The sequence below is a fragment of the Ailuropoda melanoleuca genome, chromosome 5 (assembly GCF_002007445.2).
Source record: "Ailuropoda melanoleuca isolate Jingjing chromosome 5, ASM200744v2, whole genome shotgun sequence".
NCBI lineage: Eukaryota > Metazoa > Chordata > Mammalia > Carnivora > Ursidae > Ailuropoda > Ailuropoda melanoleuca.
In genome coordinates this window covers 124,118,238-124,132,330 of record NC_048222.1, presented here as the reverse complement: position 1 = coordinate 124,132,330, position 14,093 = coordinate 124,118,238, and the positions used below count along the sequence as shown (strand labels likewise).

The following is a 14,093-nucleotide window of genomic DNA, read 5'->3' as shown; positions in this document are numbered from 1 at the left end:
TAAAAAACTCAGCTTAATAGCAAAAAAACAAATGTTTAAAAAATAGGCAGAGGAACTAAATAGACATTCTTTCAAAGAAGACATACATACGTCAACAGGTACCTGAAAAGGTGCTCAACATCACTAATCATCAAGGAAATGGTATGGCATAAAAACAGATCCCCAGATACCAAATACCAAAAGCAAAACCACAATGAGATATCACCTCACACCTGTTATAATGGCTGTTGTCAAAAAGACAAGAGATAACAAGTGTTGGTGAGGATGTGGAGAAAAGGGAACCCTTGGGTACTGTTGGTGGGAATGTAAATTGCTGTAGCCACTATGGGAAACAGTATGGAAGTTCCTAAAAAAATTTAAATAGAAATACCATATGACCCAGTAATTCCCCTTCTGGATATTTATTTGAAGGAAGCAAGAACGTTAACTTGGGAATATACCTGTACCTCTATGTTCGCTGCAGCATTATTTATAATAGTTAAAGCATGGAAACAACCTAAGTGTCCATCAGTGGATAAAAGGATAAAGAAGTGGTATATATAGAAAGTGCAGTATCATTCTAAAAAAAAAAAAAAAAAAAAAAAAAAGGAAATTCTCCCATTTGCAACTACATGGATGGATCTTGAGAACATTATGCTAAGTGAAATAAGTCAGACAGAGAAAGACAAATACCATATGATCTCACTTATATGTAGAATCTAAAACAAAACAACAACCTTGAACTCATAGATACAGAGAATGGACTGGTAGTTGCCAGATTTGGAGGTGGGGGGGTGGGTGAAATGGGTGAAAGTGGTCAAGAGGTAACAAACTTCCAGTTATAAAATAGATAAGTCTTGAGGATGTAATGTACTACATGGTGACTATAGTTGATCCAAATATTGTATATTTGAAAATTGCTATGAAGTAGATCTTTTTTTATTTAATTTTATTTTTATATATTTTTTTCTTTTTTTAATTTAAATTCAGTTAATTAATATATAATGTATTATTTGTTTCAGGGGTACAAGTCTGTGATTTATCAGTCTTATATAATACCCAGTGCTCATTACAACACATACCCTCCCCAATGTCCATTACCCTGATACCCCCTTCCCTCATCCCCTCCAGCAACCCTTAGCTTGTTTCCTGAGATTAAGAGTCTCTTATGATTTGTCTCCCTTCCTGGTTTTGTCTTGTTTTATTTTTTCCTCTCTTCCCCTATGATCCTCTGTTTTGTTTCTTAAATTCCACATATCAGTGAGATCATATGAGACTAGATCTTACAAAAGATCCTCATCACAAGAAAAAAGAATTTTGTAGCTGTGTGGTGATGGATGTTAACTAAACTTATTGTGGTGATCATTTCACAATATATACATATATCAAATCATTATGTTATACACCTTAAATTAATGATATATGTTTATTTTATTTTTTAAAAAGAGGGATTTTAGAAGCCATTAAGATCTATATAGATATTTCCCTGCCTCCCATTCCTGTATGCTTCATGGTCTCTTATCTTTGCTTTATGACCCATGTCATTTCTCTGTGGGTAGGTTAGCTTTCTCTGTTTCTCAAGCAACAGACAAAAACTAGCTACCACACCTCCACAGAGCTTTCATGTCCAAAAGCTCAACAGAATCTAGAGTCTGTCCTACTTCCAGGCTACGAAAAGAACAAATCTTATTGCCCTAATCTGGCCTACTCCAGGCCCAATCAGCTACAGCAGAGAAGCTCACATGAACTATACCTATTTATCATGGGGCACTGGAAAATACTCTGAGAGAAGATACTATAATAAGAGCAGACAGACTAATTAATGAGCCTCTGCTACACAAGTGGTCAGTTAGTACTATAATAAAATATTCCTATTAATTTAAAGCTATTCTCCATAATGAAATCTGTATATACACTGCTGTGGGACAGAAGGAAAAAAAATAGCGAAAGTATCCAGCATTCTATGGAAAACATTTTTAAATGTTTTCATTTACCACAAATCATCAAAATTTCAAGAAGCAGGACAGTTCTGAGAATGCAAAACAAAGCAGAGTTGTTAACATTGCTAGTTTTATGAGATTAAAAATTAAGAGTTTAGTTCCCATGAGCACAAAACAGAAATAAGCATTGAACCCTTCTAAATATACTTGTCTGTGTTCTGTATTGAATAATTTATTGATAATAGATAACTAGTGATATTGTCCCCTGCCCAAGCAAAATAAGGTCAGAATTGAGTTTATGTTGCCTGAGAATGCAGCTACCTAAGGTCAAACCTTGAGCTGACCGAGTGCAGTATTATACTAGGATAATAATTCTAAAATATCTACTGCTAAGGAAATTAAAAAGACAAGTAAATCAGTTTGGGAAGATAAAGTTCTAAAGATGAATGGTGGTGATTGTTGCACAACAATGTAAATGTACTAAATGCCACTGAACCGTATAACTTAAAGATGGTTAAAATGGGAAAAAACATTAAATAAAAGGCAAAATACTACAATAAGAAGATGACAAATAGGGAAAACTCTTTTTTCTGCCGTGGATTGCTTTTATACTCCAGATTGAAAAACAAAATTGGTAACAAACTGTTTTATTGATAAATCAATAGCTTGTACAACTAAGCATTATTCCTAAAAGGAGAAAAAGCAGAGCTATCCAAAGAGTTGTTTTTTCTAAGACTTACTCATATATATTGATATCTCTGCAAAATAAGAATATTTCATTATGCATTTATAAAGTTGTGGTATTGAACGAGGTAAAAGTGATTACAGTAAATTCTGTTTATATTGTACTGAATGTTTTAATATCCTAACCAAAGCAAATTTATAATATCCTAATTGCCTTTGTGCAAACATTAATTAATCATAATTTGAATGTCAAAATTCTGAATGATCTTTTCTCCCAAATAATTTAATTATGTAACTTTTACAAATTGAAAGTTTGTGTTAAAAACCATTTAAAGAGAATTTTACAGATGTGTTTTATTTTAAATAGGTTCCAACTTATTGTTCCTAAAGAATGGAACAGCAAATATAAACCTGTATGCATTCATCTCGCTGGAACAGGAGATCATGTAAGACTCTATTATAATGCCTTAATCCCTAATTTGTTAACATATTGTGTAACACAGATGTGGTTATTATATTCGTTAAGTATGTCATCTTTTTTTCCTTAGCATTACTGGAGACGACGAACACTAATGGCTCGCCCTATGATTAAAGAAGCCCGAATGGCTTCTTTGTTGTTAGAAAACCCTTATTATATCCTTTTGTGATACCTAGAAATCTTTTATTTATTTATTGATTTAATCATCAAAAGGAATGATAGATAGTAACCAGCTTTTCTAAACCAGTTAAATTTAGTTGTCAGTTCAAAAAATATTTAAGAAGCAAGAACGAAAAGAAGTAAAAAATTGTTTTCATGCCTAAATCCAATGTAGGGATTATGCTTCTACTGTATAATAAAGATAAATCATACTTCTTTTTCTTGTAATACTTCTGCTGGACTTTAAGTGAAATGTTCGCTATTAAGCAAACCCTGTGTTTTAAATGCATTTGCATTTAAGTCATCAGTTGAGGTTTAGAACAGTACTTAACTTAATTTTCAAGATGACGTCAGACTATTCCCAGAAGAAGAAACGAAAGTGATGCACAGATATAAAGAAATGTTCAACGTTGCTGGTAATATGAGAAATGTAAAGTTAAAGCAACATTACCAAAGATTTAAAAAATAAAATGCAGTAGTTGTGAGGCTATTGTAAAAAAAAAAAAAATAGGCACTCTTATTACTAATGGCTGTGAAAACCAGTTTAATCCTTTGGGAAAGTATTTTTACCATTTGTGTCAAGAGCCTTAAAAATTTTATGTCTCTTGACAGAGTGATTTTGATTTTTGGAAATTTATTCTAAGGATAAAATACTAAGAAAAGAGCAGCACCTAGGTGGCTCAATTGGTTAAGTTAGTTCGACTGGATTTTGGCTCAGGTCATGATCTCAGGGTTGTGAGATTGAGCCCTGCATTGGGCTCAGGTGCTAGGCATAGAGCTGCTTAGGATTTTCTCTCTCCCTCTCCCTCTTCCCCGCCCCCCTCTAAAAAAAAAAAAATGAACTAAGAAAGTGATAGAAGAGAGAAAAGATATTTATATAGCTTTATTTATCATAGTAAGACATTAGGAATAGCTTAAATGTCTAATAATTAGTTGAGTAAATTGTAGCTCATAATATTAGAATATTACACGGTTGGTTATGTTTTTTGCTCTACCACTTAGTACCTTCATGACCTCAGATGTGTTACTTAACATTTTAACCTCAATTTTTTCATTGGTAAATGGGAATAGTCTCTGAAATTCCTAGTATTAAGTACTTACTACTGTCTAGAATGGTGCCTGGTAAATAACATTCAGTAAATTTTAATGGTTAGTTATTATTAAAAAGCTTACAGTAATATATGAAAAGCATAATGCAAAAATAAGAGATAAAACTCCATGGTATGACATAGATATGCAAAAAACCTAAAAACAAAAAAATCCATTCAAAAAAACTGTGCATGAGGGAGAAATACTGGAAATACATCAAAATATTAATATGGTTGTCTGTAGATGAAGTAGTTTTTCTTCTAATATGCTTTTCTGTATTTTCTAGATTTTTCTGTAATCAACATATAAAAATGAAAAAAAACACCCTTCATTTTACAAATTAAGTTGAAGATTGCACAATCCAGTGGATATACTAAACATATATTAAACTGTACCCTTAAAGTGGGTGAATTGTATGGTATGTGATATCAATAAAGCTGTTTTTAAAAAGAAAAAAGAAAAATAATCAAGTTGAAAAACCTGAGAACTCCTCAACAGCCTATTTGAGATAACTAGAATATAGTTATTTCTGTATCAAATTGTGTTCAAATGCAACTATTTTGCTTAAGTAAATGTGTTTTGAGACACAGACTGTATTTAATTATTTTAAAACTTTCTCTTTGACCCACATTCTTAAATGGCTGCAGGAAACCCAAGGACCAAATGTAAGTATGTATCACCTTCACTTTTGTAGTCTTTATACCAAATTAAATTAAAATTTTTGTTAGTCTTTGGTTAATCATTTCTAACTTTAACATACAAGTGTTATTTGGGGGATGCCTGGGTGGCTCAGTCGGTTAAGCATCTGCCTTCGGCTTAGGTCATGATCCCAGGGTCCTGGAACTGAGTCCCGCATTGGGCTTCTCGCTTAGCGGGGAGCCTGCTTCTCCCTCTGCGGGCCGATCCTCCTGCTTATACTCTCTCTGGCAAATAAATAAATAAATAAATAAATAAAATCTTTAAAATACAAAACAAAACACAAATGTTATTTGGGGAAAAAATTCTGTTATAAAACTGTAGTGGTAATGTTGACTTAAATTTTTATTTTAAGCTTTTTCATTTAAAATGTTTGATAAAGCGATAAGAAAATTTTAATAGGCTGATGGAAAATGTATTTTATTTGTAAAATGGTAACTGAAGAAATATTAAAACATTTTCCTTCTTAAAGTACATTTACTTCGTAGAATTAAACACTACTCTTTATTCTTACAATTTATAGTATAGATAATCTGAAGATAATCTCTTTTTGGTCTTTTAAAATAATGAACTTTGAAGGCGATTTTTTTGCATTTCCATAATCTATATGTGGTGTTTGGTTTTCACTCATTTGAATAAATGTTTGATCTAAGACACTGGGAAGATAACAACAAAAAGACAAGGTCCTGGGGCACCTGGGTGTCTCAGTTGCTAAGCGTCTGCCTTCGGCTCAGGTCATGACCCGCATAGGGCTCCCTGCTCGGCGGGAAGCCTGCTTCTCCCTCTCCCACTCCCCACGCTTGTGTTCCCTCTCTCGCTGTCTCTCTCTCTGTCAAATAAATAAAATCTTAAAAAAAAAAAAATTCTTACCCTGGAACCAAGTTCTGAATTCAGAACTAGGTATATCATTTTTACCCTGTTTATTGGTGCTTAAAAACCCAAAAGAGTTTATTGTTGTAGTTAGAGGCCAGCATGGGTTTAATGGAAAGACTTTGACTTTGGAGTCACACAGACATGGGTTGCAGTTGTAACTTGCCATTTAATAATTGTATGACCTTGGTCTAAGTTACTGTTACTTACCTCATTTATAAAGTGGAAATACTATATAATTTCTCCACACAGAATTGATGTGAGAATCCTGTTTATAAAATATTCTGTCACATGTCATATATTCAAGAAATAAAATATTTGATTTTTTTCAAGTAATTCATTGTAAGAAATGGCTTGCAATTTAAATAATAAACAATTACTTTTATCTCTTTTTGAAAGGCATCTTATGCCTATTTTTGGTGTTAAACCTTTTGAAACTGGATCCACTGTTACAAATAACCATGGTCCCAGAACCCCACATCAGTAACTTTTTTAAAAGAGCAAACTGAGGTGTACCTTAGAATTCAAACTTTCATACCAGGCCAAAATAAATAATCAGGGGAATTATGTGATAATAAATAGAAAATTGGAATGAGGCTAAGAAACAAATAAGGTTACATGGGCTCTTTTATGAGGAAGCACGTGTATGCTCTATACTGACAGAGTTTCATAAATTCTGCCTTATGGACTTAGAGCTCTGAGAGGATGTGGTAGGACAGTGGATAATAAGCTCTTTGGGGGCCAGAATTCTGTTTTTCACAACTTGGCATTCTTATGACACCTAGTTCTTTGTACATAGTCACTCTATATATGCACATAATAAACAACCATTGATAAAATGAATTTTTGTATACCTTGACAAGGTTTCATCTGGAAGCCAATCATGTATGTCTTTATATGACCTCAATTTTGAAAATAGATTCTAACTTGGACACTTCAGTAATAAGATAGTATTATTTTTTTTTATCACTATACAGGCATCCCTTGGAGATATTGTGGGTTCAGTTCCAGACCACTGCAATAAAGGGTATATTGCAATAAAGCAACTTCAATTAATTTTTTTGGTTTCCAGTGCATATAAAAATTATATTTACACTATACTGTAGTATAGTGCACTACTCTATTAGTATGCAATAGCATTATGTCTAAAGAAACAATGTTTATACCTTAATTTAAAAATATTTTATTGCTGGGGTGCCTGGGTGGCTCAGTCAGTTGAGCATCTGATTGTTCATTTCGGCTTGGGTCACGATCTCAGGGTCATGGGAGAAAGCCCTGTATCAGGGCTTCCTGCTCAGTGGGGAGTCTGTCTCTCGCCATCTCCCACTGCCCCCCCCACCTCTCTCTCACTAAAATAAATAAATGGATCTTTTAAAAAATACATTTTATTGCTTCCAGTTATGGAATGAATAAGTCACAGGAATAAAAGGTACCACATAGGGAATATAGTCATTGGTATTGTAATAGGGCTATATGGTGACAGATGGTAGCTACACTTGTGGTGAGCATAGTAAATCATTTGGACTTGTCAACTCACTAGGTTGTACGCCTGAAACTAATGTAACATTTTGTGTCAATTATATTTCAATAAAATAAAAAAAGATAAAATAAAATAGCTTTATTGCTAAAAAATGCTAACCATTATCAGAGCTTTCAGTGAACCATAATCTTTGTTGGTAGAGGGTCTTGGCTCAGTGTTGGTGGCTGCTGACAGATCAGGGTGGTGGTTACTGAAGGTTAGGTGGCTGGTAATGTCTTAAAACAATAAGGAAGGTTGCCATATCAATTTACTCTTCCTTTCACAATTTCTCTGAAGCATGTGATGCTGTTTCATAGCATTTTACCCACAATAGAACTTTCAAAATTGGAGTCCGTCCTCTCAAACCCCGACACTGATTTATCAACTAAGTTTATATAATACTCTAAATCCTTTGTTGTCATTCAGCAGTTTTCACAGCATCTTTGCCACGTTTAGATTCCATCTCAAGAAAGCATTTTCTTTGCTCATCCATAAGAAGCAGTTCCTCATCCATTAAAGGTTTGTCATGAGATTGCAGCAATTCAGGCTTTACTTAATTCTAGTTCCTTTGCTATTTCTACCACATCTGCAGTTACTTACTCTACTGAAAGTCAAAGTCATCCATGAGGGTTGGAATCAGATTCTTACAAACTCCTGTGAGTGTTGATATTTTGACCTCTTCCCATGAATCACAAGTGATCTTACTGGCATCTAAAATGGTGACTCTTTTCCAGAAGGTTTTCAATTGGCTTTGCCCAGATCCATCAGAGGAGTCACTATCTACGGTAGCTATAGCCTTATGAGATGTAGTTCTTAAATAGTAAGACTTGAAAGTCAAAATTATTCCTTGATCCGTGGGCTATAGAATGGATATTGTGTTAGCAGGCCTGTAAACGTTAATCTTGTTGTACATCCCCATCAAAGCTCTTGGGTAACCAAGTGCATTGTCAGTGCAGTGCAGTCATATTTTGGAAGGAATCTTTTTTTCTGAGCAAGTAGGTCTCAACAGTGGGCTTAAAATATTCCATAACCATGTTGTCAACAGATGCACTGTCATCTGAGCTTTGTTGTTCCATTTATAGAGCAAGGCATAGTAGATTTAGCATAATTCTTAAGAGCCCTAGGATTTTTGAAATGGCAAATGAGTCCTGGCTTCAGCTTAAAGACACCAGCTGCATTAGCCCCTAACAAGAGAGGCAGCCCCCCTTTGAAGCTTTGAAGCTGGGCATTGACATCTCCTCTCTAGCTGTGAAAGTCCTAGATGGCATCTTCTTCCAACAGAATGCTACTTTTCTACATTGGAAATCTGTTGTTGAGGGGCTTCTGCCTTTGGCTCAGGTCGTGGTCCCAGGGTCCTAGGATCAAGCTCCGCATCTGGCTCCCTACTCAGCAGGGAGCCTGCTTCTCCCTCTCCCTCTGCTGCTCCCCCTGCTTGTGCTCTCTCCCTCTCTCCCTCTGTCAAATGTATAAATAAAATCTTTTAAAAGGAAGGAAGGAAGAAAGAAAGAAAGAAAGAAAAAAATCCGTTGGATGCCAGAGTGGCTCAGTTGATTAAGCGTCTGGCTCTTGATTTTGGCTTAGGTCATGATCTCAGGGTCATGGGATAGAGCCCTGCCTCAGCTTGAGGATTCTCTTCTCCTCTCCCTCTCCCCCACCCTCCATTCACATGCGCTCTCTCTTCCCCTAAAATAAAATAAAATTAAATTAAAGTAATTAAACAAAATCTTTTAAAAAAGTAAAGAAAATCTGTTGTTTAATGTAGCAGTCTTTATTATTAATTATCTTAGCTAGATCTTCTGGATAACTTGGCTGTAGTTTCCATATCCACACTTACTGCTTCACCTTGCACTTTTATGTTACAGAGATGGCTTCCTTCCTTTTTTTTTTTTTAATTAAGATTTATTTTACTTTAGAGCATGCAAGAGTGGGGAGAGGAGCAGAGAGAGAATCTAAAGTGGACTCCCTGCTGAGTGTGGAGCCTGAAGCGGGGCTTAATCTGGGGACCCTGAGATCATGACCTGAGCTGAAGTCAAGTCAGTCGCTTAACCCACTGAGCCACCCATGTGCTCCAATGGCTTCCTTTCTTAAATCTCATGAGCCAACCTCTTTTAGCTTCAAACTGTTCTTCTGCAGCTTCCTCACCTCCTCAGCCTTCATAGAATTGAAGAGAGGTAGGACCTTCCTCTGGAATAGGCTTTGGCCTAAGGGGATGTTGTGGCTGTTTTGATTTTCTATCCAGACCAGTAAAACTTTATCTGCATTGGCAAGAAGACTTACTTTCTATTTTGTGTGTTCACTGGAATAGTACTTTTAATTTCCTTCAAGAACTTTTCCTTTGCATTTGCAACTTGACTGTTTGCTGCATGAGGCCTAGCTTTGGGCCTATTTCAGCTTTTGACATCCCTTCCTCACTGAGTTTAATCATTTCTAGCTTTTGATTTCTATTTATTTTTTTTGTTTGTTTATTTTTAAGATTTTATTTTTAAGTAATCTCAATACTCAACATAGGGCTCGAAACCCCAAGATCAAGAGTCACATGCAAGTGAGAGATCTGTGACTTCTCTTTTCACTTGAACATGGAAGCCATTGTAGGATTATTAACTTGCCTATGTTCAAGGTTGTTATGTCTTAGGGAATAGGAAGGTGGGAGAGAGGGACAGAGGTGGAGAACAGCCAGTCAGTGGAGCAGTAAGAACATACATGACATTTATCCATTTAGTTTGCCATCTTATATAGGGTGCAGTTCCATGGTGCCCCAAAACAATTACAACAGTAACATCACAGATCACCATAACAAATACAATAACAAAAAAGTTTTTAAATATTGTAAGAATTACTAAAATGTGACAGAGACAAGAAGTTAGGAAATGCTGTTGGAAAAAATAGCACCAAAATACTTAACACAGGGTTGCCACAAACCTTCAATTTCTAAGAAATACAATAACTCCAAAGTGCAAGAAAATGAAGTATGCCTGTGTAAGAATGGTTCTGAAATCTAAAAAGGTCATTTAAGTACTGCTTTTTTTTTTTTTTAAGATTTTATTTATTTGACAGAGATTGAGACAGAGAGAGTACAAGCAGGGGGAGCAGCAAGCAGAGGGAGAGAGGGAAGCAGGCTCCTGCTGAGCAGGGAGCCTGATGTGGGACTCAGTCCCAGGACCCTGGGATCTTGACCTGAGCCGAAGGCAGATGCTTAACAAACTGAGCCACCCAGGTGCCCCCCACAAAAATATCATTTAAGTACTTCTAAGGAAATGTACTTACATTTAAAATGAATTTCTAAAGACACGAAATTCTAGTTGAATTGGTAAGTTAATTAAAACATGTATTTTATAAAAAATTACTTTTCCACCCAACTTTTAATTATAAAATAAATAAGTCATGGAGATCAAAAGTACAGCATGGGGAACATAGTCAAGAATATTGTAATAACACTGTATAGTGACAGATGGTGACTACAGTTACCATGGTGAGCACTGAGTAGTGTGTGTGTGTGTATACACACACATATATATGTGTATATATGTATGTATACATACATATCTGAAAATAATACTGTGTTAATTATACTAGAATTTAAAAATCAAAAAATTTTCTAGTTGATTATATCCATAAATTGTGTATTTTGTGAAAATAAGCAACATTTAAGATTTTGGAAATACATGAGTATTAGGTTAAATTCTTTTACATTGCTTTTTTAAAAATTTTATGCTTTAAGTTCTATCGTAATAATAGGAGGGACAACTATGAATTGGCTTAACAGTTTTTGTAAGTGCTCTCAAATAAATATTATTTCCTAGGCTTCAAAATAGTTAAATAATTGAAATTCAATAAAGATTCAATAAAGAGCTTATATAGCTTTTAAAAATAGTTTTAATTAATTGTAGAATAATGTTAGCTCTCTAATTCTATCAGTTTATTCCATTGTTTTACTTAGCTAACTGGTCCTTTAAAAGAAAAACATGAAGTCTGGTTGCCTGTTGTAGATTTGCATATGTTAAAATGTAAATACATAAATAATTTTCTCTTTTGTCTTGTGAGACTAGAAGGTCCAGCTTAAAAAATGTGTCTGACCTTTTTGTGATGGGAGGAGCTCTTGTTTTAGAATCTGCAGCTCTCTTGCACTGGCTAGAGAGAGAGGGCTATGGACCTCTAGGAATGACCGGAATATCCATGGGAGGACACGTAAGCCTTTTAATTTCAACTGATATTTAATTGTGATTATGTTAATAAAATCTAGCGAATGTAGTTATTTTAAAAATTCATTTTCGGTATAGAATTAATTTTAGTTTTGGCAAAAGCAGAAACAGGTTTCAAACTTTGTTCCAATTATATTAATTTTTTTGGTATGATTTACGCATTGATTGTACTGCTTATTTCACAGTTATAGCTCAGATATTGGATTTAATATTTTATTAAAAGTTGATTTTTAAAAAATAAATAAAAGTTGATTTTTATAAAACTTAACTTTTCACATCTCAAGTATAAATACCTTATTTTGCTGTTAAAGTGGTGAAGATAGCAAATTTGTTAAGCACTTTTCATTTATCTCTTACCTCTGTCCCCAGTGTCACCAACCTATTTTACTTTGTCTTCTAGAGTGTACTAAAACAACCTCCTAATTGGTATCTCTGTCTCTCGTCTTTTCTCTCATTAATCTTCCTCTAAGTTTTTCTCCACACCACAACTAGAGTGACTTTCTTAACTTCCATCTCTGTTCTCTCCTACTCAGAACCTCCAAAGACTTGCTATTGCACTGGGCTCTAGCTATGCCAGGTGCTAGCATCCCTCAGGGGCCCTCTCATTCCTAGCCAAAATAGCAGTTTGCCGTTCTGGTTCCTGTCCAGAGCTTACTTCCTATGAGAAGGTCTTCCTGACTCCCAGCCCAACCCCAGACTGTACTTCATCTCTCATTAGTGCTTATTTTACTGCACTGTGATTACTTGTTTAGCAATATGTTTTTTCCATGAAGCAATAGGTTCAGTAAGGGCTTGTAATATGCTCTAGTTTGTTACCTGGACACACTAGCCACTCAGTACCTTTAAAAAGAAATAACAACAACAAAATATATACTTACAGCTTTTTGTAAGTCATTTGAATTATAAAATTAAGTTAAAAAACTGATTAAAATTTGAAAAAATTATTAGTGAACTTGAGGGGTAGAAAAGGATTTCTTTTCCTGCCTACTAGTGTTTCTATTGTTTTGACCTAGATTGGGGTTTTATAACTTTCACCTGAATTACTTCCTATACTGGTTTTCCTATCTCAGGTATTACTTGCTCTAATCAAGCATATAAACGGCTATCATTTTAGCTTCTTTGAATCACTTCTTTGACAATGCCGCTCCTTTGCTCAGACCTCTTTATTAATTCCCCCCGATATACAGAGCAAAAGGGACCTCTGATCTGATACTGTTCAATCTTTCCAGACCTAACTATCTCTCCCATCCCATTGGCCACATGTGCCCTATTGACCAGCCAAACTATATTGGCTGTTTTCCTACCTGCCTTTGTACTTTTTCACCGTCTCGCCTTTGATCATATTGTCGTCTTTATATGGAAGACAAGATCTCATCTCTCATTTCCCCTAAAAGACAGCCATTTCATGAAGCCTTCTCTAATTCCTCTAGCCAAAAATAACTTTTCCCTTTTCTAAACACACACATTACATAGTTTTATATCACTTATATAATCTGTTTGTAGTTCACCAAATTCTTAGCATTTTTCAGTCAGCCCCAAAGGTCTGAGATTTTATTGTTGTGATTTTGCTGTACCTGAGCAAGTCATTTAGGTAATGAATATGATTAGCTTGCTGCCCAGCATCTACATTCAGCCTCTTTGCTCTATATTTACCCAGTGGAAAGTAGTTCTCTATAAAGGGTCTTGAGATTACTTAAAATTCTCCAACATACTTTATTATTTTTTTTTGTACTTTATTATTTTCTAAGGGGGAAGTTACATGCCATTGAATTTATGATTTGGGGAGTTTCAGAAGCTTGCTAGATATTCTCATGAGTATTGAGAGACTTTTTTAAAAGATTTTATTTTTAAGTAATCTCTATACCCAACGTGGGGCTTGAACTTACAGCCCCGAGAGCAATAGTCCTGTGTTCTACTGACTGAGCCAGCCAGATTGCCCAAGTATGTAGAGATTTTGTGTTCATATCTAATCTCACCAATTACTACCCAGACTATTTCTTAATATTAAATACTTTTCATTTTAATGAATAGAAATGTGAACAGAAGCTCTCTAACTGACTGTTAAACATATTGCAGATGGCTTCCTTAGCAGTATCCAACTGGCCTAAGCCCATGCCATTGATTCCATGTCTGTCCTGGTCCACAGCATCTGGGGTCTTCACAACGGTAATTTAATTGCAATTAATATTTAGATAGCTATATATAATTAAAGTTAATTGTTTGGGGGGTTCCCAAAACCACCTCCAGGTTTGCTGATACTCTAAAAGGTATCACAGGACTGATTCATGACTAAGACTTATTATATCAAAAGGATACAATACAGAATCAGCAAAGGGAGAAGGAACATGGGGCAAAATCCAGAGGAAATCTGGCACAACCTTCCACTGGAGTCTCACAGGATGGGTTTAATTCGTCTAGCAAAGGGTTGTGACAGTATGTGCAAAATGGCCATGAGTGAAGCTCAGTTGGGCCTGGCAGCC

The 14,093-nt window shown here is 35.1% G+C and overlaps 1 protein-coding gene across 8 annotated transcripts in view; it reads left to right on the top strand.

Moving 5' to 3' along the window:
- Nucleotides 1-14,093, top strand: part of ABHD18 (abhydrolase domain containing 18) — an 84,142-nt gene that overhangs the window by 21,122 nt on the left and 48,927 nt on the right. For all 8 annotated transcript variants that reach the window (XM_034661637.1, XM_034661635.1, XM_034661636.1 and 5 more), the window contains 5 exons: nt 2,971-3,049; nt 3,152-3,236; nt 4,967-4,994; nt 11,461-11,599; nt 13,690-13,779. In XM_034661637.1, the coding sequence (XP_034517528.1) occupies nt 2,971-3,049; nt 3,152-3,236; nt 4,967-4,994; nt 11,461-11,599; nt 13,690-13,779 (421 nt within the window). The remainder of the gene's footprint in view (nt 1-2,970; nt 3,050-3,151; nt 3,237-4,966; nt 4,995-11,460; nt 11,600-13,689; nt 13,780-14,093) is intronic.